Source organism: Stylophora pistillata, chromosome 11 (assembly GCF_964205215.1).
Source record: "Stylophora pistillata chromosome 11, jaStyPist1.2, whole genome shotgun sequence".
In the NCBI taxonomy this organism is placed as follows: domain Eukaryota; kingdom Metazoa; phylum Cnidaria; class Anthozoa; order Scleractinia; family Pocilloporidae; genus Stylophora; species Stylophora pistillata.
The window spans coordinates 2406797-2434347 of NC_142529.1; the positions used below are offsets into that span (position 1 = coordinate 2406797).

General features: G+C 39.3%; 1 protein-coding gene across 8 annotated transcripts in view; it reads right to left on the reverse strand.

The window, feature by feature from the left end:
- Positions 1-27182, reverse strand: part of LOC111319002 (fibroblast growth factor receptor 1-A) — a 50858-nt gene extending 23676 nt beyond the window's left edge. Inside the window, exons 1-8 of one of the 8 annotated variants that reach the window (XM_088739009.1) lie at positions 26473-27143; positions 16304-16498; positions 12526-12728; positions 8077-8265; positions 5031-5102; positions 4829-4927; positions 4237-4393; positions 1627-1811 (exon numbers count right to left, since the gene is read on the reverse strand). In XM_088739009.1, coding sequence (XP_088595135.1) covers positions 1627-1811; positions 4237-4393; positions 4829-4927; positions 5031-5102; positions 8077-8265; positions 12526-12728; positions 16304-16498; positions 26473-26738 — 1366 coding nt within the window. In that variant the 5' untranslated portion in view covers positions 26739-27143. Of the gene's footprint in view, positions 1-1626; positions 1812-4236; positions 4394-4828; positions 4928-5030; positions 5103-8076; positions 8266-12525; positions 12729-16303; positions 16499-26472 lie in introns of all 8 variants that reach the window. The other 7 variants (XM_088739006.1, XM_088739007.1, XM_088739010.1 and 4 more) reach the window with 7 other exon arrangements.
- Positions 27183-27551: the final 369 nt, after the last annotated feature.

The following is a 27551-nucleotide window of genomic DNA, read 5'->3' on the forward strand; positions in this document are numbered from 1 at the left end:
AATGGGTTCGCACTCCACCGATGAGCAAACTCATGATCAGTGGGTAAAAAAGGAACAAAGTATATGCAAGGGTGGGAATGAGTGTGTAAAATGAACATAAAAGTTAGGTGTTAAAATTGAGGGAGCGACTTCTGTACCAACAGCACGCGCCTAAACTCAATTTAAAATTGTAAAAAATATATGTTATATATTATTAAAATAAAAAAATAAATAAGTAAATAAAATCAAAATAAAATAAAATAAAATGAAGTTAAAATATTATATAAGAGTAACTATTCGAAAGAGGGGGCGGAGCATTTAGGGTTAGGGTTAAATTGCTAATTTTATATTAGAGTTTTGGTTATAGTTAGGGTTAGAGTTATATTAGGGTTAGAGTTAGTGTTAGGGTTTTAGGGGTAGTGTTAGATTAGGTTTTAGGGTTGGGGTTAGGGTTAGGGTTAGGGTTAGTGCTAGATTAGGGTTGGGTTAGGGGTAGGGTTGTGGTGGGGTAAAGGTTAGTCATAGGTAAGGGTTTGCTTAGGGGTTGTGGAATGGGGTCTAACATATTTATGCTAATTTAGTGTTACACCTTGCCACAAACTTCATTTTTTATTTCAACTTAAATTATTATATAAGTCGGTGCCACTTACATGGACGGTTTGTTGACATGCACTATGAATTTGTATATTTGTTAATATATATTAATCTTCCAAATTAACTTCTTCACCGTATTCTTTCTTCTTCTTTCAAGCGTAATTATCCCACTACGGTTTGTCTGCTTTATACAGAGTTTTATTCCCAAATGTTATCCCTGAATATATTCATCTCAATGGTACCATTTTAAATTGGTATATAATTCAGTACTACTTAGATGGACAGCTCGTTGATGTTGGAGGGTAAGTGGGTGGAGACTGGGTGCCATTCGCTGAAATAAAACTTTATGAATTGATTATGGACCACCTATGGAATCGTTTTAGGTTTAGACTAGCTATTTGCGATGAGCCAATACTCCTATAATTCACGCCGAGCTGTAGGAACTTGTTGGATTTCAGTTATTCAAGAATAACCCATAAAGGGGCTAAGTCCGCAAACAGTTTGGTAGCCTTCATTTTTCGAGTTCCCTATTTAACAAATGGTAAACACCACAGCGTACACTATTGAGTTATGGATGCACGCGGGAGGTTGCTAAGCACGAAAGAAGCGTAAGAGTCGCGCGAGGCGATAGCCGAGAGCGACTCTTGCTTCTTGAGTGATTAGCAAACCTCCTAAGTGCATCCATAACTCAATAGTGTACGCTGTGGTGTTTACAATTTGTTTTATAACATAACACTGATACATTGTAGCTAAATAGCGCCCTTTTATTTAACAAATCTTACGTGACCAGAAAAAACAAGCGCGCGTGGAAAAATAGTCTTTGCATTTGCTCACGTCAGCAGCGTACACCCATGGGCAAATGAGGGACGCTAAATTGACCAATCAGAGCGTGCGCTTTACTTTGGTTATGTTATAATTTACAATGCGAATTGATCTCCCTTATCCTTACCCATCCTCTCTCCTTTTCACTAAATTATATCTCTAATGATGTATTATGTGTAGATTTTTGTTTTTATTTAAATTTATATAAAAACAAAACGTCACACTACTTACAGCCGGTAGGGACGAACGTGAATGTTAAGTGGTATCCTTTGCGTGTGACGCTGCCGTTTGAATGAAATGTGAACACAGCGTACTGACCAGTGACGAGGACGGTTCCAGATCTAATACCACAATACTTTCCATTGAGCCCACCAAATGTCTCACTTTTTTCGTTTGCAATCTTCAAATAGTCATACCTGTTATGAAAAATGTTAAACCAAATTCTTCTACAAATTTAAAACCTAAGCAAAAGCCTAATATGGGTCCCTGACTTGAGAAACTCAAAATTTCTGACAAATAATTATAAACATGTTATCTTCACCAGCAAATAGTACATTTAAAGTGATGTGTTTAACAATATTTAAATGCACATAGGGCTTAGTGATGGAATTGTTGTAAAAGATCGACTTATAAAAGTTATCTGTATTTTTAATCACCAAACCGTTTACATACTACCGTCAGTAAGCAAATTCTCCAGACTGTTCTCTTTACATTTCTAATTATAATAACAATAAATGTTTATTCACAATCAATAAAAGGTGAAAAGGAGATAAAAGAGGTTATCCCTTTCTAGTTTATCTCCTGATAATAAAATAGACTACGACATTAATTTAGATACAACTATATATATATAATACATCAAAAATAAGAACTGAGCGTTAACTAGCAAAATTTACGAGGTGACTTCTCAGCCTATTCTTAAAAATATTCAAATTTGCCGCCTCAGCGATTTCCTTTGGCAGATTATTCCAACTATTAATTATACGTATATAAAAAATGAATATTTTTAAACTATTTAAGGTCGCTGATGCAAACTTAAGTTTAAAACGGTGATTGGCTCGTAAAGGCCGAAAATCGTGTGCAAACATGAAAAAATGCCGAGGGATCAAGTCCATTAACTATATCTTATTAACCAAGCGCGAGGGCCGTACTGGGAGAATATCGGCCCGAGGTCTTGACAGTCCGGACCGAGCGCAGCGAGGTCCGTACAAAAAAAGACCGAGGGCCGATATTCTTCCAGTACGGTCCCGGGACCATTCGGGACAGTGCCCGGTCCAATACTTAGAGAATATTGGACCGGCAATAGAGCATTTTGATTGGTTGATTTTAGTTATTGGCCCTCTGACTGCCCGAGTCGTGTAATAAGTCATTTTATTGTCTTATAATACTCGGTAAGTGACGAGAATAATCTTCTTTGCTCAAGTGTTGGCCATTTTAGAAGTTTAAAGCGCTCTTCGTAGGTCATATCTTGCCCAATTTTTCCAAGGGCACATTTGGATGCTCTACGTTGTACGTTCTAGAGGTGCCAACAAGGAGAATTTTTTTAATAATCAAGAGCTTCTTCAGTTAATGATCATTTCCTTTATTCTCGTTACGTTAATGTGTGATACTGGGGTGATATTGTAAGGAGAAATCAGATGCTAATCACTCTCAGGGGTGAAAGGTTGGAAAGCAATTGCAATGAAAGGAGTACACCAATCATAATGATAATATTAGGAAATTTTCTCCAATTTGATTAAAATCGAACTAGCGGTAGGGGGAAATACAATTTAATAGAATTACTCAAAACAGAAACAATGTAAATAGATCGACCCTGGTAAAAAGTTAATTTGTTTGCTCGGTCGGTGATGATAGCGGTATCGCCTATCGCCTATTGACGTTAACAACTTTGTTAATTTTGTTCCCCACAACCGCACAAGAAACTGTTTTAATCCGGAATTACTGCTGAAAACTCAGTCCTGTAAAACATCTTTATTTAAGGCCTCATATTTTAATAGAATTACAAAACTGTGGAATATTATGTGTAAAGTAGCTCCTCCGTCTTCCTTAGGTACTCTTTCATCCTTTAAGAACTTTGTCACTAATCACTATTTTAATTTATTAGCAAATGTTTTCGATATTGACCAACCGTGTACCTGGTCAGTGTTTATAGACTGTTCCTGCCATAGAACTCATTCGCACTGACTTAAAACTTTGTAATATTTATTTATTTTTTATTCTGTAGGGAGTTTCCTTGCATGGGTACTCACGTCCCGTTCGTTACTCCCTTTTGGCAATTTTTTGTACGTGTAACTTCTCGTTTATTACTTTTGTAACTCAGTAGAATGCCAATAAAATTATTAAAAAAAAAAAAAAAAAAAAAAAAAGATAATTAAACATTTGTAACTAACCTTGATTTTTTTTTTGTGGTGAAAGTGAAAAAAAACACAAAAAACAAGAACAATGGCACAGTTTACGTACACATAACAGATCATAATGAAGTTACTTGTTTAGACAAGACAAAAATTGTAATCCACCATTGCAGAAGGCTCCTTTAATCCTTTCACTTCAAAAATATCCAAATGACAATTCTCAGTACTGTCTGCCACACTTTCCTTTCGAATTGAGCTTTGAGAATTAGGTTTTAAGTCAAAGAACATCTCCTAATGATGGTTTCCTTTCTTATCACCTTTCAGCTTAGAAAAAAGTTAATATTTCTAAGAGAAATACCTTTCTGGACACTCCTAGGAATGGAAGGACTGAACGCAGAAATGGAAATAAATCAGGTAACGAATGTGAAGCCTGTATGGAGGATGTATAGGAATTAAGTTCTGCTTCGTTTTACCTTCAAACCCCACTTACCCGCAACTGAAGTGCCTCTCGAGATTGAAGTCATTAAAGCTGATGTTCATTGCCTTTCCAGCAGGAATTTTGACCCAGTAAACGCAATTCATGTTATTTGGGTAGTTACTTGGGTACCTGGGACTTTTCAGTTCATTACTCGACGAATTTCCGCATTCTGTAAAAACACAATTATGAATGTCAAGCTTAGGATGGCATGTTCTCCACGGGGAGCAAGTTTACGCAATTTATCTTGAACTCATTTGCACAGTATTTTATAGATAAAAGCTTAACTGTACATTTTTTTTTCATTTGTTTGAGTCAGGAAAAAATCTCTCATTGATGTGTTTCGTTTATTTATTTGTTTATTCGTCCATCTATCTCTCCATCGATCAACATCACACCTGACAGCCTTTTCTGTACTTCACCCGCTTTAACTCCACCCACATGAATCGGGTCAATCGAACCCAGGTGACAGTGGGAAGAGGCGTCCTAACCCCACTCCCCTTAGTCATTTCTATACTATGACATTTACCACTGTTTATATATGTAAAGATCAGTTTATATCCTCTACTTCCTCGTCCATCTATCTCTCCATCGATCAACAGCTCACCTGACTGCCTAACCCAATAAGTGCAGTCCATCCCATTGGGATAAAGGTTTGGATATCCGGGACTTGTCAGCTGGTTATTTTGCACATATCCACAACCAACTTGACAAAAAAGAATTAGATTTAAAAAAGAAATAGTGACACAGTTGACTTTTACAACGTTCACGAAACTAATTTGATTGTTGTAATGCTTTCATGTTCTTACCTTGTGGTGGCCCTGTGGTATACCAAGTTCGATTTGTGGTGTACACTGTCGGTGGAACCTGGGTACAATTACCTGATGAATTGAAAACAAATACAAGAACGGAAAGATAAAATAACAAATACAAGAACGAAAAGATAAGATAATATTAAATGAGGCCAACTGTGAAGTGAGTAGAAGTTACTAGAAAAAGAGAAAACAGTGACACGGTGGAATTTTACAGCCTTCATGAAACGAATTTGAGTGGTGTAGTATTTTTGTGTTCTTATCGTGTAGTGGTGCTGTGGTAAACCATGGTGGATTTGTGGGGTGCTCTGTTGGTGGAACCTGGGTACCATAGGTTGCTGTATTGTAACAATGAAAGGAACAATGGAACGAAGCTAGTGAAAATATCAGAAGAGGCCTACTGTGAAGTAAATAGAAGTTAAACCGCCACCCAGTTAGCCCAATGGATAGCGCGCTGGACTGTTGTGCGGGAGGTTGAGGGTTTGAGCCCCGGCCGGACCAACACTCAAGGTCTTAAAATAATTGAGAAGAATTTGCTACCTTTCTATAACATCTAGAAATGGTTAGATATTCAAGTCTTCTCGGATAGGGACGAACAAATGGAGGTCCCGTCTCCCGCAGGGTTGGGGGTAGGAGACGTTAATTTCCCACGCACGAGATTACTGTGATGGATGTCCTCCCCGGGGTGGGATGGTGGGTACAAAGGGGTTAGGTGTCAATTGAGACGATAGTCCCGTTCCTTTCTCCTGCCACTCCCATGGCGAATTGATTAAAACTAAAACTAAAAAGCTGAACTTACTGGGGAAAGAGAAAAATTCCATAAGTTAAGTTATTGTTGGTTCTAACGATTAAGGGGAGGCGCGATTGTTCTTAGCCAATCACAGAGCAAAGTAAAGCATATCCAATGCGACCCTAAATCACACTTCACACTCAGTTGAAATCAGCTTCATTGTGTAGTCATGTCGGTTCCGATGTAAATTGACTCAATGGATTGTGTTTTGCTAAAATCAATGTTGCTTTTTATATAGCATAGCTCACTAGGCTTTCCTAGTTTGAGCACTCTGGCATGGCTTAGACGATACCACAAATGTGGGATCGTTCGGGGTAACCATATCGGTTCTTCCCCATCCTAGCATCAGCACAGCACTGATGAGGCCCAGAAGGCCGAAACAGTTCTCTCTGCAGTTAGTTTTTTAAATATAAATATTTTAGAAATATCAACTTAAATTAATGTACAAGTCAGTGCTACTTACATGGAGGGTTTGTTGATACGCATTATGAATTTGTATATTTAACAATTATTCCACGAGCGCGCGTTGGATATGAGATGATAGATAGCCAATGAGGCACATAGCGCTGAGTTGGCTGTAATGATCTCATATCCAACAAGCGCAAGCGGAATAACTGTTTTATTAAAAACGTTAAATTAAATTGCTAAATTTTATTAAATTTTTTAGCTCCCTTTTAATTATAAGCTGACTCGTATGCTTACCATATTTGTAGATCATGGTATATTGGCTCATATACCATAATAACTGAGCCAATAAAAAGTCTTGAATTGCATTATCTAATGATCCAGTTTTTAATAAATAGCTCTATGCTTGCAATATACCATAACACTTCTTTGGATAAAACTCTTGTGTGTTAAAATTCAAATGTAAGCTGTCAAGCAGTATTTTTAATGTTAAACTGTTTGTTTTTGTTGATTCTGCAAATTGAAATTCAAAGATTTCTACTTAATTTTGACTTAACACTCTTGAAAGTGAAGGGCTCAATTACAGTTAAATAATTGATTTTTGGACTAAGCTCTTGCTATTAGTGTAACAATGAATTGTCATGAAGTTATCCTAAACTGTAGACTAAGCTGCTGTTTGTCTCTTTTTTAGCTGGGCTTGCAGCTTGTCAAACGTGACCAAAATAATCCTGAAATCTTAAGCTTATGGATACATTCCTTTCATTGTAAAGCGTAGGCTTAAGAAATTGTGGCATGCAAGTGACCGATTCAATTCTTAGTTTAGATCATGTACCAAATATTACAATTTGTCATCACCACAAACTTCCAAACACAGCTTTATAAATGGTCATTCAATCATCAAGGAAAAAAAAGGACAGGTTAATCCTAACAAACCTCTTAAATGATATAATTCAACATTTCATCCACTCTAAAACATGCAAAAATTTAAAAAAATTCCATTAAGACATGACTTAAGAAGATGTACTGGAGTGTATTGACTGCACGCTAGAGTGTTATCTTACGAAACGGTTTATTTGTTGAAGTTCAAGTTTTTTTTACAACCGTGCCGAGCTCTGCTCTCTCTCACTTACTAACTGGGAAATTACATGATTGACGGGTAACAAAACGGCAACCGGAAGCGGTCACTACACGTACAGATCACGAGTGAAAGTTTTCCAAAGAAGACATTAAAGAAAATTGAGGAAAAGGAATTAAAGTTTGGCACTGCTTAACATACATAATAAAGGCCCAAACAAAGTCACCGACGCATGTTGTACCTGAGAGGGATAAAGAGTGGCCAACACGTCAGCCGACAGTCGGCCTACGCGTTGGCCAACCCATCGGTAGGATCGGATTCTTTACCTTTACCCCGAAAGCAGACTTAACTGACAGATTCTACCTCATAAAACTCTTTGTATTTAAAAGTAAACAAAAAAAATTGAAAAAGTAGGATTACAAAAAAGACATCTTAATCCTGAAACAATAATTGAAACATTTATTTCTACTTGGTACTACACCCTGTACTCTTACCAAAGCAAACATTGCCTCATCCCAGGGTAAACGGAGCTATTGACAGACTCAAGAGTTAACAATGCTTAATTTAGGGTATCTTTATTTGGGGTTCAACCTTTCAATTCCTACAAGTAACTATCACTTAGTTTCTCATAGAGAAAGGAAATGATCACCAGTTGGAAAAATTCTTGATTGTTAAAACATATTCTCTCTGTCAGTATAATTATAGGAAATATATGGAGAACAGTGTGGAAAATACCCATACTGATGGTGTAGTGTAAAAGTTTATACAAGTACCTCTTCTGTAACTTGCGTAATTGACAACAACTCCACTCTCATCGCATTTGGTTTGTGTTGTACCCTCTGATGCAAATTTGACTTGCACATTCTTCATTTGTTTTAATGTGAAATAGGACTTAAAAGAAAGAGATGAATGAGAACAAATCCTTTTCTCAATGTTTATCTCTTGGCCTGTTGTGTTTGTACCTACAAGATGGAACATAAGACACATTAATGAAAGAGTACCTGTCATGATACCTTTTCCTGGTTTTCTTTGCATTTTGAAGTAAGAAAATGTTGATGAAGAGTGAAAGATCTTGGCTTTACTTCAAGTTTATTGTTAAGGCTGTACACTGTAGCTAGAGGAACCTGGTTGCAGGATGTCCAAATGCTCCTCAGGAAATAGGGTGCCCAGCTCTTGAAAGCTTTCATAAGCAGAAAGGTTTAAAAGTCATCAGGAGACAAAAAGTAAGTTGCCAGTGGAACACAACTATGGCACAATTAATGCCAGAGAAACTTGTATTTAAAAAGCAAGACTAAATTTTCTTGACTGGTATTTTCCTTCAAATCATGACATGTAAATTGAAAAATCTGTTAGATTCACTGCCTCACAAAGATTTGTCCTGCTCCAAGGCAAGATGATGGCATCTTGAAAGATTAGTAAGACTTGACAAAATCTGCCACATTTTTATGGACCTTGAATTCATCTGTCCATGAAAACATCAAATGAGAACTCAGCCAATATTCAGCCATCTTGACCTCATGTTTGGTCCTGAACCCTATGTTCAGACCAAAAATACAAGGTTGACAGGGCTTAATGTAGTTTGCGAAATGAAACGAAACGAAATGAAAAATCTGTAGTTTGCAAAACGAAATGGAAAATCTGCAGTTTGCGAAACAAAATTTCCCAGTCAAAATTAAATTATGGCGGGAGATTATCCTGGCGATGACCTTTGCATACATTTGCTACGTAGGAGACCCTTGCGTTACATTTTCTAACAGGTCAGGTGAGTCTAACTTTTAGTTGAGCCATCGAGTCCCCTTTTTTGTTTTTCTTTTTCGCAGCCCATGTTCCTAGCAAGGCCTTTTCTCTTTTTGTATGCCTTGATGATACCACATTTGTATTGATAAGTGTCAATACTCTTATGGAGGCGGTCTGCCTGAAAATTTAGTCAAAAACCACCACCCAAGAATTTCCGCTGGAAAGTACGCATATCTTTACCACAAACGTCACGCGATATTCAAAGGAATAGCTTTCTTGTTTACTTTCCACCATTCTGTTTTTAACATTTTGTGTAGATAAACAACTGCACAAAGAAAAAGTATTGCCTGAAGGTTTATTTTACCCAACATGTGGCTGCACCCTGCCCTGGATGGAAAGATAGGCATGCTACATAAGCAGGAGTTATTTTTTTTGGATACGTAGGTTGAAATGGGACGCTATATAACTGATGCTGGTGTCTGAATAATTGTTGGCAAAAATAAACTGCATTGGTACAACGCTTCCTGCAGTCCCCTTCACAGCCCTAATTTGAACTTGTCACGCAACGCTATCTCTCTCTCCAACATTGCACAACGAGACTAAACAACAACCTGCACGTAGGTTAAAATTGTGCTTATTGCCGTTCCTTCGTCAGAGACAGTCCTAGTTATTATTCTGACCATTAAGGGCCAGAATCAGAAATTCTGTTTGGCTTTTCCTGTGCAAGAAAATGCACAATAGCGTGCAGTTTTTAATTGGCGCAAAGTAATGTGGTGGCATATCCAGGGAACGAGGTTGAGTTTTGGCATCGATTGTCAGTCAGATTTGAAGTACTGGCCGCACATCAACGATAAGCTTGTTACAGTTTATACTCATCTTTCGAGTGAACTTAAATATATTTATTTAAAGTACAAACCTAATACTGTGAATCACTACTATTGTTAACGTTCTGATGAAAACAACAACCCTTGTTGTTTTCATCAGAACGATTGAAACCATCCGTAAATAGATATTGCGAACAAAACAATTGTACTTTTCTGACCAAAAAAAAAAAACTTGTGAAAGTCACTGCCACATACCTTTAATTTCAATCAGTCAAAAACCTTGAGGTCTATAAAATGCCTTCTGTGATATATCATTCCGAGGCAAAAAAAACTTGAAAGGTTTGTTATTAGATGTAAGCAAGAGAAATCCTTGTAAATAAAGTTATCGCGTTCAAATACAACCTTTTATTGAGTGATCCTGCCTTTCCTCTGGTGATTTTAGTAATTCCAAATTGTCATAAATGGCATCAACTTGTTCCGAAGTCTTAGTCTCCATAACTCTACATGTTAACAAACCATGAAAAGCACTCGACAGCGATTTTGCTATAACAGCAAAGCCCTCAATTCGAAGCAATTCAATTCAATCCGCTGATCCACAAATCCGGCCCAAATATAGGCTCCGTGTAGCTTCTTGTTCAGTAAGAGATGGTTACCTCAAAATACTCTTCCATATAATTTTGCAGTGGAAAACTCTATTTTATCTCTTACAGCCTCTGGGCAAAGATATTTTCCGGTCTCCGTTCTTCGAACAAGTGAAAGTAGATTGAACCAAGAGAAAGTATCATTCTTCAAAGGATAATAAGGTGGGCTATTTGATTGGTTGTTGCCTATCTGGACTTTGCCCTTTGCATGCGAAATACGTGATAAAATGTAGGCTGTTTACAGGAAATTGACACGCAATGCGGTAAAGTCCAGGTTAGCTATAAGCGAATTTTATCGGTAGAAAACGTCTAAGCACGTGAGAGTTGCGTGGAAAATTAACCGACCGTACCATTCTGTCCCTTGTGAAATATTTTTCATTGAGGTAGATTTATGTCATAAAATTTGCATTGTTTACTGGAAAATGGCATTTCATCTAAAAAAATCTAATCCATACTGGCGAGTAAAAAGTAACACGCAATTGTAACGGGAAAGTATCATTTAAACAATATTTAATTCATGGAGGACTTTTAGAGGCAAAGAAACGGATATGTAACATGGCAGTCGACGCAGAAAGTAAATGTAACTTGGTGGTCGTTTCAACCGCTGCTAAAAGAACAACCATATGGCAAAAAAAAAAAGATTATCAATCAAATATGATTTATGCAAATATCTTGCGCAAGATTTACCAGAGTCAGTAAAACTAGCCTTTCCGAAACAACACGCTATAGCGCTGAATTCGTGTTAGGCCTCCAGCTGACGGTGTATGCGTCATAAGTGAAGGAGCGGTACACAAAACATGCACGTTTTAACTCGCTAATCAGTAGAAAAAGTTCCCTGATGACCTTTCAAATCCAGACAGATCATAGCGATAAACTCCTCACGAAGGACATGAGCCATTACACTGAATAGATGATCTTACAACTCTTGTAGATGTCATCTTACCTCCTTCCTTGAGCGAAATTCAAAATTGGAATCGCTGATTAACTCATATATAGCAATGAAATATCCTGAAGTTACTCCTATCAACATCTGAAGTAATATTTGATTCAAAATTTTTCTCATGTTCCAGTCAGTCTCCTTCAGAAGGAAGAATAAGCATAGTCATACAACGATCATAACTCCACCACTTTCCCAACACAACTGATATATTTCCTTAATTCGCGAACCGCTCTCTCCGACTCAAGTGTTGATTTGCTGAAATTTGAAGACCAGTCAAACCACAAATTAGTAAGAACGCTCTGATTGGTGCGACATCAAAAAAATACTACAATCTGATTGGTTTGTGATACACCAAAAAATTGGGCCAATCACATTGCCTTGAGATACACCAAAAAAAAGATGCGCCAATCAGATTGCTTAGAGATACACCAAATTGCGCTGATCAGATTACACTACACCACAATACACCAATCTATACGCTAACATATAGTTATTTTTAAAAAAAAAAAAAAACTCAAATAGGGAAAATTTTTGTCACCACCAATGAACAAGTAAGTGATTCAATAATAGAAAAGGGTGGGTAATTTAATTTCAACAAGAATGGTTATTGGATTTGAAAGTAATCAGTAAAAAAATGCACTACCGCTACTAAATGACAAAACAATGTCAAAAATTACTCCGAACAACTTCAATTTATTTTAACAGAACTAGTTTGCCTTGATTTCGTAACAGCGTCAACATCCAGTCTCACGCAACGTGATGCCTCGTAATTTCTATTGCCAAGAAAAAGAAGAAAGGGGCCCTCGACTAGGAACATGGGCTGCGAACATTTTAGGAACATTTCCCACCCGAGAAATTTCATTTTGCAAACAACAGATTTTCCATTTCGCAGACTACAGATTTTCCATTTCGTTTCGTTTCATTTCATTTCGCAAACTACAGTAAGCCGGTTGATAATAAATTAATCATTTCTCTCAGTTCAAATAGATGTTCAGGATTTCCATTCAAGCAAACTTTTGAATTAAACCGGCAGAGCAGTAAAACATGTTCCACTAAACAAACCAATTATAGCACACCTACCAGTGATGCGTAACTCATCCTCCTCGTTTTCCCTGTTTTTATTGCAAAAAGGATTTCCTCCCAATTTAAAGCTTGTATAAAACAAGCGAATTTCCCTCCCTGATGGAATTGAAAAATTCCATGTACACTCAGCCTTTTGATGGTAAGTCAAAGGCCAGTTGGGAGTAAACAATGTTCCACTTGCTTGTTTCAAAAACTTTTTGCTACAAATCAAAACAAGTAAAGAAACCATTCTTAATTAGGTTAAAGGAGCTCTCTATAAATGGTAGTGTTTAACAAAGATTTCCAGCCTAAGGTGGCCCATTAGGGACAGTGCTACAAACCTAAAAAAAACCAAAAGTACAAAAATATACTACTGCAAACTAAATCAAATTTTTTTAACAATTTTTTAATTATTTTTTTAAATATAGACTAGTGAGCAGCACTTCTGCGAACAGTAGTTGTAAAACTTCTTTTATTTTCCTACGCGTTTCGTCTAACTGTCGTAGACTTCTTCAGGGAGTTTTACAAGTATAACTAAACGCCTGTATTTATAAGCCAAAGTTAAAGGGGCCGATGACCATAAAGGCTTGGCCGGACTTACGAACAGGAAGAGGCAAAGTTGTGAAAAATTTGTGAAAAATTTAATAAGTGTAAGGAAAGGTGAGAAAAATATTTTGGGGGCCATGGTTTTAGCTAAAGCCAGGAAAAGCACCGGGTCGAAAGCGCGTTCAGAATGGGAGCTGTGGGCAAAATAACTTCATTAGTGAAGATCAAAGGCTTTGGACTGAAGGAAGAAAGATTATCGCGTTCAGCGTTTACATTTTTCACCGCTGGAAGTCGACCAATCGGGCCGGTGCAATTCCTGTATTTGAGATTTGCGTTAACGAAAGGAATTGCACCAAGAGTGAAACGTTTGCAAATAGTACATATTACACGGCGAGTCAATTAACAAACGAAAACTGCTCGATACTGAAGCAAAAACAAATATTATTATTGTTTCAGTGGTGAATTTTCGACCATGAATAACGAACGGTAGGTAGCAAATCCCCGCCATAAATTTACCCCTTTACCGAAGTAGATTTGACCCCAAAAATTTCTCTTCCAGCGATAAGATAAAAGTTTGTTTTTATTTGATTTGAAAAAAGGAAAGATTTTTAATGCTAACATAACTTTCGACCACAAATGCCTGCGTGATCTACAAGTCTCTTGAGCTCAACAACGTGACTAATGCTATTTTTAACTTCCAATCACAGGTCGGTGCAATTCCTGTATTTAGCTGCAAGTATTCGACGGACGTTTGTTTTGATTTGATAAAAGCGCGCTTATGACTCGGTCTCAGGCCTTGACGTGCAAATGCGCACGCATAGATTAAGTCCCTTTCATTTGCGGCATGCCTTAAGTTTTTGTTTGCAGTGAGTTTTTTCCCCTTGATTTGGGGTGTGCGTTGTGCTTTCATTTGCAGTGTGCGGTTAACTTTTTTTAATTCGGTGTGTAGCGTTTCACTTTGTTGTGTAGAAGTGCATTTGATTTTTCACTGACGTTGATGGTCTCATTTTATTCGTGGTATATTTGATCTAGTTTGCAGTAGTATATTTTTGTACTTTGGTTTTTTTTTTAGGTTTGTAGCGCTGTCCTTAATGGGTCACCGTAAGTAAAGGCCTGCTGTGTTTATATAAGCCCCATCTTGAACCAGGATCTATTCTGTTTGTTTCAGTGAAAAATCTGTCAACAAGTAACATAAAATAAGCTGAACCCCCAGTTTGAAAACTTGCCAAATTTATGCAGATTGCCAAATTTTCTGCAAATCTTCAAACGACCCAATGTCCTTCCTTGGAGGCCTCCAAATTTAGCAAAACAAACAATCAGTCATCATGTTGTACGAGACAGGTTTGGATGATTCAGTGGGAAAAAAAACTTAAGACCGTAAAACAGTAAACAGTGATCATTGTTGTCAAACACGATAAGTTCAGCAGTGTAAACAGTGTGCGCAGTCTTGCAAGAGCTTGAATTATCAGATGCATCACCATCTTCCCACCCCCCCTCGGGAAGACTAGTTTGGCATGCTATGGCAAAATTTTCTATATCCATGTAATTTTTTTCCCTTTCAAGGGTTGGATTTTGTTGTGTTCCGCGGATTTAAGTCAGACGGAAAACTACAACTCAATACAAACTCAACGTCTACATTTTCAACATAGCGGTTCTCAAATCTACAAGGTATGCACGTGGCATGCGTGCGCATATGTGACAGATACCGCGGGCCGGCATGCCCGACATAGCAGATTTGAATGTCTGTGACGCATCCCCCAGCTCCAGTAAGAAGATAATGTGTGGTTGCATGCTTACAGATATGGAATTTCTCTTCCTGTACAGTTAAACATGATTTCTCACTCATTTGCCGTGCTCACTAATGAGATATCGTGTTGAATACTCCATTTTATGTAGCCTTCTACGCAGACGTTCTTTGGGCTCGTCACACAATCTTCCTCCCCCACGAATGTCTGCTGAAACGAATGAGCACATTCCTTTCCCTTTGTTTAAACAGGTCAGACGGAGAGCACGTGGAGATCACCGAAGAGCCAATTGGCGCTTGGTTATTGTTCAATAGAAAGCCAATCATAAGCTGTGATAGAACAACCGCCAAGAGGGGGTTTAATTTTCTCAAGTTTCTTATTACTCATGGAAAACAGATCTCAAAACCTTGCTTCAGAAACTCCGAAAAAAATCGTCGGAAAGAACTGTTTTCTGTGTAGTTTTCCGTTAATCCAGCAGGCGAGAATAAGAGTGTTTGGTAAGAGTTCAGTGGATATTGCACACTTAATTGAATGCGCTGTTCAAACAGATTTGAGTGTGTTTTCGTCCAGCGACCCGTTCGTCTGCAATAAGTGCTACAAGCGGTTACTTTGTTTTGAAAAAGCTAAAACAAATCTGCGATCCCTTCAGGATGAGATAAAGGAAGACTTTAAGAAAGTAACAAATAGAACGAAACGCTTACGTCGAAATTCCGCTGAAAAGGACAGGGACATTGAGAACATTGACATGCCGACCGAACCTACAACAGCTTTACAAGTGCAGCAACGATCTGCAGCGAAATCACTGAAATTTGAACAATACCCTACCACTTCTACTTATCCTAACGCCGAAAATGATCGAACAATAGGCGAAAGTTATACTCGGTGGAAGCACTTAGCTAAATGCCCAGGAAACACCGTCAACAAGAGAAAATTCATCAAAGTTCAAAGTTCGCTGCCTTGATAGGGAAGTGCGCTGCGATTGGTCTAATTAAACAACCCCTTCGTTTCAGCAGACGTTCGTGGGAGAGGAAGATTGCACGACGAGCCCAAAGAACGTCTGCGAAGGAGGCTACAATTTATGAACACCCATGCATTATTCTCTGTGACAAGACTGATAACAATAATTATTAAAAACTGGATCATTGGAAAATGCAATTCGAGACCTTTTACTGGCTTAGCCACTATGGCATATCAGCCAATATACCATAATCTAATATCTGTTCATTGTAACATCCGGTTTCTTTTTACAAAATAAAGTCGAGAAGATTTGTCTAATTATATCTTAGGGGCGTTTTTTTTTTAATAAAAAAATGATATCTCAGATGATAATGATTACCATTATCCATATCATTATTACCATTCCAGTATTAAATCTTGAGAATGCGAAAAGAAATTTAACTTGACGAAGTAAATGACCCAAATTGAAAACACTGAGCTGTTAAATAGAAAATGACAATCATACATAGATCACAAGAAATAAATTTAAATGTGAAAGATTTACAGACCTGCAGTTTGAGCTGGGATCCAGTTTTGTGTTATTATCCATTGAAGTATAACGTGCTTCAAACCCTGTATTCTGGTCTGACCCATCACTTTTAAAAATAATGGTGATGCAATGGTCCAAAGAATAAATCTTCTCTGGCATTACCAACTCTGAGCAGGAGCAAAATTTTCCAAAATGTGTGGAATAGTCATTACATCTAAAAGACAAGGTTAAAAATGTTACAAGTACAGTTCCCTTTTATGCAAATTCAGAGTTATATAAACAGTTTTATAGCGCTCTCTACTGCGAGGATCGTGCATCATACGTATCTATAACCGCAGTACAAAATATATGAACTTCATATATTCATCATATTCTATTTATCATCACGGGTTTATTACGAATCAACTTAACGGCCTGCTCCCAGTTGGCTTGTTATCTCAATTGGTAGAGCGCTGCACTCGTATGGCAGAGGTCAGTGGTTCGAATCCCGTACAGACCTGATTTTTTTCAGGTCTGATTTTCGCTTTTGCATAAATAGCGCTCTCTACTGCGAGGATCGTGCATCATACGTAAGAATTATAATGTCCAACTAAAGAGGAACTTAATGAAAAGTACTTTTGATTTTATCTCAGTTTAAAAATTATTTAGCCAAAACGAAAAAGACATTAATAAACTCATGAGTCGGAGCCATTCCTGTCAGCAGTGAAATACAGGAATGGCTCCAGTCTCTGACCGTTCCCCTGAACTGAGCCTAGACTGACCAAATGAGTTTAGTCAGAGGAACTAGTCAGCGGATACCTTAGTCATCGCCAGATCACAGTTGAACGACCTCGCAGAACAAGAAAGGCCCTCCCTTCGTTATGTAAGTAACCATTTCTTGTTTGACACATCGGTGTTTTCGCTCGCATTGCTATTTCACTGTTCCGCTTGGAGACACACGGTTAAACAATACTCACGTGCAAGGAGTTAAGAAGTAACTTATTAACTTTTACTATTTTTATCATCCAATTACAGGTCGGAGCCATTCCTGTATTTAGTCGCTAGTTATGAACCGCCCGCCATCTTGAAAGCGGAGATGATCCTGGCCTGGGGACGAGTATAAATGGTACAATCTCCCTCCCAGGGTACTCTCTCTTTTCCTGGGATATTAATTTCAAATTTAGCTACAAAAGTGCTTAAAATTGAAATATTCCCAGAAAAAATGCTAATCTCGCTTCGGTTGCCAAAACTATTACTGGTGCGTCAAATATGAAAAATGCTCTTAACATCTGTACGACGTGCCAAGTCTTGCGTCATAGTAATGGCCGTCCTGAGTTAGACGAATTTTTTTCTTCGTTTCGTATTTTTGTTATTTAGAGAAAATTTTATCTATTCAAATCGCTCAGGATCCGCAAAAAATAAAAACAATGCGACAAAAGTTAATCAAGGTTCAAGACTTAAGTAAAAAAGTTTTCTGAGGAAAACGTACGGCTCCACCCCACTTCCGCTACTCGAATGGGTTGTTAAGTGGGATCCATTGACTCCTGTCATTTATTGATATCCACGTGGATAATCATTCAAGAGAAAAGCGAACAGTACTGCAGGGCAACTCCGTGTATTGGCTTCAAGAATGGTGAGTAAATCGTGTAATTTTAACAACTTCGCTCTTTAGTGAATCAGAGTTATCTTGTTCCGTTGCTCTTGTTCTTGTTCTCATGCGAATATAAATATGACGAATAAAAATTCTTTATATTTTGACTGTGGCACGCATGGCTCGCTGGCTCGCAGATTTGTAACACTCGTTTAAAGACCCCCACCAAATCATTCTGTAAAATGTCTAGAGTCGAATTACGACCGTGGACATTAAATTAAGAACCCACAGAAAGCCCATATTCGATCGATCGAGCAAAAACACTGCTGTATTTGCAACATGGGAAAGCGCTAACATCAATTTTATCTGTTTCCGAACAAAGGAGTTAATCACCGACACCGGACATCGCAACTAGGTATTCCTTGCGACTCTCCAAGGTTTGTTTTCCATATTTGTCCTGGCCGCTGCCGATCACCTCTTGCGTGTTAACTTACGAAACATATGAAGTGGAACTAGGGGGCTACTGTTGCCTGCCGATATTATCCGTCGGCAAAACGTAGAAGTCAGTAAATTTGACCGATTCCGCCAAGGAAAATTTTATTGTCTGGAACTTAGACTTGTCAGGAGAGTTTCCTTGAAAGCTGGATTACACCCATCCTCGGAGACCGAGGGGCTGTGAGTAGATTTCAAGTTCAGGGCAGAACACAGGCAGCCCAAGCTCACTACTAGAAAAGCGGACGTGACTCTTGCCGTGTTGCGCAACGTTTTATATTTATAAAGGTTTGTATGGGATGTTATCGGTTTGCCTTAAAAGAGAGAAAACATGTCTTGTTTTGAAATAAAATGGGCTTACCTTATTGCCTTGTTGTTTTCTTTGTTGATTCCTAGCGCCTCAGGCCATTTTGAAGCGTTTTCGGCGAGTTAGCGCTACGTTGGTGTTCAACTGCTGAAAGAAAGACAAGGCCGGAACCTATTTTAGAAGTGTCCGTCGCCCGAAGCGAATAATTCCCCCAAAAAATTACCACCAGTCTCGATTCCTCCAGAAAATCAAAGCAGAGATGTTGCAGTTCCATTTCCATTCACTTGATTCCCAATTCCTCCCACAGATCTTTCACTAGCGATGCTTTTATCTCCAGATCGATCGGCTTTCCAATTTCGAATTTGGCTGCTTGAAACATTTGTGGGCCCGTTCGCCGATCGCACAGTATGTTGGGTAACAAAAATAAGCCCGGCGAGTAGCCAGCGGCCTGCAGTCGACAAACAAACCAGTTAGCTCTCCTGGTCCCCTCTCAAGACCGCATTGTTTTGATCGACCAATCAACATCGAATGGAAATGTGTGATCAAAACAATGCGGTCTTGACAAACCTCTCGAGGGGACCAGGGGAGCTAACTGGTTTGTTTGTCGACTGCAGGCCGCTGGCTACCCTCGCCGGGCTTATTTTTGTTACCCAACATACTGCGTGATCGGCGAACGGGCCCACAAATGTTTCAAGCAGCCAAATTCGAAATTGGAAAGCCGATCGATCTGGAGATAAAAGCATCGCTAGTGAAAGATCTGTGGGAGGAATTGTGAATCAAGTGAATGGAAATGGAACTGCAACATCTCTGCTTTGATTTTCTGGAGGAATCGAGACTGGTGGTAATTTTTTGGGGGAATTATTCGCTTCGGGCGACGGACACTTCTAAAATAGGTTTCCGGCCTTGTCTTTCTTTCAGCAGTTGAACACCAACATAGCGCTAACTCGCCGAAAACGCTTCAAAATGGCCTGAGGCGCTAGGAATCAACAAAGAAAACAACAAGGCAATAAGGTAAGCCCATTTTATTTCAAAACAAGACATGTTTTCTCTCTTTTAAGGCAAACCGATAACATCCCATACAAACCTTTATAAATATAAAACGTTGCGCAACACGGCAAGAGTCACGTCCGCTTTTCTAGTAGTGAGCTTGGGCTGCCTGTGGGCAGAAGAGCCTTACAAGACTAGTTCCAAACGGTCGCAGTCGTTCTGGCATCTGAGTGAAGTGTCCTTTGGAGTCCTTTCGTGTGTTTTAACACGCATATATACACCTCAACAAGCTCTGTTGCTCGCTATGTTTGTTTGGGCCTTGTGATTAAGGCTTGCCCTAGGTGAAAAGTTTCAGTGTCAGCACGCAATGTAAAAGAAATCGATCAGATTGTCCGCGAAATCTTACCGGAAATTATACTGATTACTTTCGCAGGTATCACAAGAGAACGTGTTTAAAAGTTTGCGAGGTTCGTATAAAACATAATGGTTGCAAGCATTGATATGAGATACAATGAAATATATGAAGTTCATATATTTTGTACTGCGGTATTAGAAACATATGATGCACGATCCTCGCAGTAGATAGCGCTATTTAAGCAATAGCGAAAATCAGACCTGAAAAAAAATCAGGCCTGTACGGTATTCGAACCACTGACCTCTGCGATACTAGTGCAGCGCTCTACCAATTGAGCTAACAAGCCAACTGGGAGCAGGCCGTTAAGTTGATTCGTAATAAACCCGTGAAAGTGATAAATGAGATACAATGAAATATATGAAGTTCATATATTTTGTACTGCGGTATTAGATACATATGATGCACGATCCTCGCAGTAGATAGCGCTATTTAAGCAATAGCGAAAATCAGACCTGAAAAATCAACTTAACGGTCTGCTCCCAATTGGCTTGTTAGCTCAATTGGTAGAGCGCTGCACTAGTATCGCAGAGGTCAGTGGTTCGAATACCGTACAGGCCTGATTTTCGCTATTGCTTAAATAGCGCTATCTACTGCGAGGATCGTGCATCATATGTAAGCATTGATATGTCGCTTTTAACGTTAGATGAGATGTAAGCCTAAATCTTTCAAGGCTTTTTGTATAATTTGCTGCAACTGGAACTTTTCTAATCCCGTGAAGCTATTTCGTCGCACGGGCTACGCAGGTATGTCGAGCAACTGGCGCTTACGCAACTTTCTGTGCACGCCCAGCCAAAATCTAATCTAATCTTCGCTTGAAAAAAAAGAAAAGCTAAACGTGAACAACGAGGGAAGGAGAGATGTTTTCGGGCAGTTACCGAAGGGGTTTGGAAAGAGTTTAATCTTTCAACTGCTGCCTAGAGTGTTGAAATTCTTGAGCTAGGAAGGCCACGGATTCTCTTCTAGTCCCTTGGTCATTGTCATTTCACCTCTTCTGTCGATTGTTGAAGACCAAGTTGAATACTTTTGATCATTAGGAATCGATCCGATGCTGTTTTCAATGGGAAAAACAAAACCGAAGACAAAGAAATATTGGATGGAAAGGGCGGGTTTGCTTTATTGCAAATGTCAGCTTAGTAGTACAGGGTCATCTACCCACATCTAATAAGCAAAAGTTTCCACGCTTAGCTTTCCTTTTTTTTCAAGCGAAGATGAGATTAGATTTTGGCACGCACAGAAAGTTGCGCAAGTACCAGTTGCTCGACATACCTGCGTGGCCCGTGCGACGAAATAACTTCACGGGATTGGCAAAGTTTGAGTCACAGCAAATTATGCAAAAATTCTAGAAAGATTTAAGCTTAAATCTCGTTTAACGTTTAAAGCGACATATCAATGACTGCAACCATCGTGTTGTATACAAACCTCGCAAACTTTAAAACACGTTTTCTAGTGATACCTGCGAAAGTGTTCAGTACAATTTCCGGTAAGATTTTCGCCGACAATCTGATCGATTTCTCTTACATTGTGTGCTGAGACTGAAACTTTTCACCTCAAGCAGATATCCGTCGCACAGTCCAAACAAACATAGCGAGCAACTGAGCTACTAGTCATATGTCCGTGTTAAAACACACGAAAGGACTCTAAAGCACACTTCACTCTTATTGGGCAGAAAAACACAAAGATTTTCTGCCCAATAATTAAAGCCGCAATGCTGAAAATATATGTCTTAAAATTGTTGGAAGAAGCACAGGCGGCCCAAGCTCTCTTTGAGAACCACACAAGGAACACAATTTGCATATCGATTTATAACGATTTGTATGGGATTTTCTACAAGATAGCCATAGAGATAGTTAAAAGTGAAAATATTAAATAAAAATGGCTTACCTTATTCCATACGTGTGTTGCTTGCTCCTTGTGTCGTTATATTACTGATTTAACTTGATTGAAGTGGTTTTTTTGAATCCTGGTTTTCTCTTCTTAAAGAGAAGACAAGGCCGAACACTTCTGTCCAGACAGCCTCCCGAACGAAGAAAAAATCCCAAGCTAAAATGTACCCACGGCCACAAATCCACAGCAGAATTCAAGGGAAAAGGTTGACCTCTCATTTCGATTCTCTAGCCACACAATCTCAGCCCTGCGATCGACGCCAGGTGGCTCTCCGAGTTCTCAGTGAAACGTTAAAACGTTTGTAGACATCCGAGTTCTTTTTAAACACGACACAACGACCGTTGAAATTGGCTTGGTAACCTCGTCATTTTGGCAAACCAAGACTCGCGGGGGTACTAGACCTCAACTTGTCTACAAAACTTCTTTAAAACCCCGGGGTCCCCTCATGTTTAGTACCCCCGCGAGTCTTGGTTTTCCAACATGACGAGGTTACCAAGCCAATTTCAACGGTCATTGTGTCGTGTTTAAAAAGGACTCGGATGTCTACAAAGGTTTTAACGTTTCACTGAGGACACGAAGAGCCGCCTGGCGTCGATCGCAGGGCTGAGATTGTGTGGCTAGAGAATCGAAATGAGAGGTCAACCTTTGCCCTTGAATTCTGCTGTGGATTTGTGGCCGTGGGTACATTTTAGCTTGGGATTTTTACTTCGTTCGGGAGGCTGTCTGGACAGAAGTGTTCGGCCTTGTCTTCTCTTTAAGAAGAGAAAACCAGAATTAAAAAAAAAACGATTAAATCAAGTGAAATCGGTAAAATAACGACACCAGGAGCAAGCAATACACGTATGGAATAACGTAAGCCATTTTTATTTAATATTTTCACTTTTAACTATCTCTATGGCTATCTTGTAGAAAATCCCATACAAATCGTTATAAATCGATATGCAAATTGTGTTCCTTGTGTGGTTCTCGAAGAGAGCTTGGGCTGCCTGTGGAAGAAGCGGATCGTCTAGCACGTGTACAATTGTAGTTTTTGGTTGTTTTACGGATTATAGTCTTTGAACGGTCGTAATTCGGCTTTGTATACATTTTACAGACTGGTTTGGTGGGGGTCTTAGTTTTCGTAATCTCGAAAACTAAGACGGGTCTTAGTCTTAGGTCTTCGTTTTCGAGGGTAAATCTGCGAGCCAGCGAGCCAAAGGGCGAGCCATGCGAGCTACAGTCAAAATTTAAGCCTTCAATATTTTACTAATTTTGTCTCCGATCAGTTACCAAACAATACTTGTTGAGGGGGGCATTGAGGCCCTGTAAAGAAACCGTAAAACCGTAGAAAAAATCATCCAAAACCGAAAAACCGAAACAAAAATTGATCAAAACTGAAGACCGCATGCAAAATTGTCAAAACCGCTACATCTTCAAATCCCAGTTATTAAAACCCTGATCGATCCGGCGCGATGGTGACAAGTGGAGCATACAGACTAAACTACAATAATTTCATTACAGTATTGTGAATGCCATGGACTTGGCATTCGTATCTTCTAGTATCTATGTGAGCGAGACAGGTTCTGATGTTGTAATTTGAACAACTAGACAGACTTACACCCACAATAAAATTTATTTATACAGGAAACAACAGAAAAATAAAAAATAAAAGGTTTATGGCAAGCAAATCCTCGGTATAATAGGTCACTAAGTTGAGGTTACACTGGAGTTACTTCTTGTGACCAAGAGGTCCTGAGCTTAATTGTAAGTGCAGGTCTTGACGCTCTGAACTACTGAATTAAACTAACTGTACTTCTTTTATAAGAAATCGAACAATAGCAGGAAATTCTTAAAATTTTGAAGTTAGGTGTGAGAGTGTGACTTAAAGGAAATTTTTGATGTACCGGTAAATCCTATGTGTAGGATGATTTGATTATCATAGGAAATAGTTTCTGTAGATGTAATTCGGAAACGATGACGAAAATATTGCAATGTCATACACAATTGTGAGCCTGGTCACATCTACTTTAATTAAAGGCTTTAGAATTTATTTCAGCTGCTCTCTCGAGGACCTCCAACGTGGTCTCTGCGAACTCAGCAGGTTGTGGCTAAAAATAGGACGGAGACGTAGGACGGAAACGTAGGACGTGGGACTCAGGGACGTGGGACTCGTAGACTCGGGGACTCGTAGACTGGGGGACTCGTAGACTCGTAGACTCGGAGACGTGGGACGCGAGGAAATCGGACGTGGTAAACAAACAACACCTGATTTTTGCACTGAATTTCTATAGTATAATTTTCGGTGGCCTCTAGAAAGGTAAGACTGTTTTTTCGGAGACGTGTGTCATCTTAGCGACAAAGTGATCGTCTTTTGGCACGTGACTGAAAAAAAATGATGTTAACACAAAAGGCAAATGTCCGTGATAACATTCCTTCGTATTTCTTTGCCCGCGCTTTTGTTGTCTGTTGTAGTTTATCCACTTTCGTTTAGTAATACAACATCGATTATCCAGCTACAAGAGTTCTATATTTCTTTTCCAGAAAATCGATGTGAACTACTTACAACACTGGCGAAACTGAAGTGTCTACCTTCGATGACCTGTTGCAAATCATAAGGAATAAATGAGAGTGTTTACAATGTATTCCTGATGGAGAATTGCTCATTCAGTGTGAAGACGATGAGGATACTTTCGTCGCCAAGTAATCGAAACATACGTCCGTTGTAGTTAGTTCGCATCGATCTTCCAGAAAAGAAAGTAAAGTAAATTATAAAAACTCTAATTTATTAATTTTTCATCAGGAATAAATTGTAAACACTGGAGTTCTACTGAATCCGCACTTCTTAATCAGGAATAAATTATAGACACTCTAATTTATTCTTTACGATTCGTATCAGATCATCGAAGTTGGACACCTCAGTACCCCTCAGTTTCGTCCGTTGTCGCTAACGGCAACTGTTAAGCACGTCTCCAAAAAATAGTCTACCTGTTTCGTTTGTAAAGACCTTTCTCCACCGAAAATTATACTTTACAAATTCAGCGCAAAAATCAGGTGTTGTTTGTTTATCACGTCCCCGAGTCCCCGCACGTCGCCGAGTCCCGACTTCCCGCGTCTCACGTCCCCGAGTCCCGGCGTCCCCGAGTGCCGGCGTCCCCGAGTGCCGGCGTCCCCGAGTGCCGGCGTCCCCGAGTCCCGGCTTCCTCCAGTCCCGGCTTCCCCGAGTCCCCGAGTTACCAAGTCTCCGATTCCCCGAGTCCTGAGTCCCGAGTCACCTAGTCACTGAGTCTCCGAGTCCTCGAGTCCCCGAGTCCCCGAGTCCCCGAGATTCCGAGTCCTCGAGATTCCGAGTCCCCGAGTCTTATGTTCTTGAGTCCCATGTCCCCGAGTCCTACGTCTCCAAGTTCCACGTCTGACCTCCCCGTCCTTTAAGACTAGGTTTACACTAGAGGAAATTGTTCCGGATTCGTGATGAATCCAAAACGTTTTAGTACCGGATTCATTCTGCCGTTTACACGAAAGTGGACGAATCCGAAATAAAAACTTCCCGGTTTGGTCGTGTCCGGAGATTTTGAATCCGGAATTTAAAGTGAGAACTTTGAATCCGATAACTTTTGAATCCGGAAAGTTTTGTCGTGTAACCGCTTTTTTTTTTCGAATCCGGATACTATTTCCACCTGCAATCTTTTGAGTTTGCGGTGAAACCAAAATGGATCTGGTGCTAACATTGCTGGCGGTCTCCGGTTGCCTAATCTTATTGCAGGTTCAGGCGATAAATTTTATCATGTGTAACGCAGTATTTCTGAAGAAACGCAAATTATTATTGCAAGGAAGTTTAACGTCAGCCACACTTAATCGCCGACGACGTAGACTGCTTGGCATCTGTCCAACTCAAATTTGCCTCGGTGGCATCTGGATCTACTCTCCTTTTTTGGGGAAGGCATTTTCACTTTGTCGATCGAACGACGAAACAACACAAGGCTTGGTAACCATTCCATTTCGAATGTTCACGGAGTTGTCGTTGTGCGTAAACGGTCAGGAATCCGAATATCCTTTCAGTGTAAACACCTACGAATCCGAATACTCCAGAATTGATGAATCCGCAAACATTTACGAATCCGGAAAACTCTCCTCTAGTGTAAACCTAGTCTAAGTCACAGCCAACTCAGCAGCTGGTAATGGCGCCCAGTTAAATTAGGGAAATTTGCACAAAATTGCGTTTAGAGGCTACTCAAGATCAGTGGAGGCGCATAATTGCAGCTCAGATCGAACAGAAACCGAAACCCAAATAGGACAAATAAGAAAAACCGAAAATCGCATCGGATATCAAATCTGAAAACCCATTAGTATTTTCGCGAAAATCGAAAACCAAAAGCTAAAAAACAGAAAATCCGCAAACCGCAATGAACATCAAAACCGAAAGCCGAAGTTTTATAGCAGAAAAACTGAAAAATCGATCTAAAAAAAAAGCCAAAACCGAAAATCCCAATGCCCCCCTCCTTGTTTGATCATGCAATTAAAGACTCTTTTCCAAAAGAAATCATACATAGCACCTACCCCACTATTATTTCCAAAGAATCTTGTTCACAGTCTGGCATCAGTCCTGATATCTTCAGTTCCTTAAATTCAAGAATAGCTCTTCGGTCAACGGGAACTCGGATATTGTACGAACAACTAAGGTTGTTATCATAAAGTCTGCCGTGAACATGAGAGTACACGGTTCCATTCGAACCACGGTATTCAGACTGCGGACAAACGGCAAAAGAAGCACCAGGTGAACTGAGCAGCAACATGAATGAAAGTAGGTACATTTCTACGTCCATTTTCCGAATTTGTAGAGATGATTTATGGTTGTGCCTAAATGAGCCTTTCTATGGGTATTTCCGTAGAAATCGAACACGCGAAGATTACCGCGGAAAAAACAGAGATCTCAAGATTGAAGCGAAGATCTGAAAATTGACCAAACTTTGCGTGATGAAACTGAATACTCAGATATAAAATTGTCAAAACTCGCAAACACTTCAGAAAATATGTTATTTCTGAATTTTGGCATTTGACCACAATTTACTGCGATTTTGACAACGGCACCAACTTTACAGTCGCTGCCGCGAAACCATATGATGCCATAACAAGTCTGAGCGGCACAACGTGCGGAAGACTAAAAATAGAGTAAATAACTTGTCATTTATGTTGGCTTGAAAACAAAACAAGCTTTGAGCGCCAGCTTGAGTCTTTAAAATCCATCCTTTGATTGCAAATTGAGAGTGAATGCGCAAACGAGCAACCTGGACAACGCCCTCCGCAAATTGAATTCTTTATACCTTATGTGACTTGCATGAATCGTGTTGCCTTAAAACCAAGGGGAAAGCTGTATCAATGATTCTTCGCTTCAGAAATGTGTGGAATTTCAAATACTTAAACCTATTCTCAATACAATGTATTTAATTTCACCATACCATGAATTACTATGGTTTTAAGTGACACTGAAGAAGGATAATGTCTGCAGGAGTTATTTTGATATAAATTTCTCCCTTTCTGTTTGCTTCCTTGAATTTGTACCTTTCATTTTTGTCGGAACAAACGTAATATTCTGAGATTAAACTTTCTCACGAAAAACGGAATTAATTTCCTCTTAA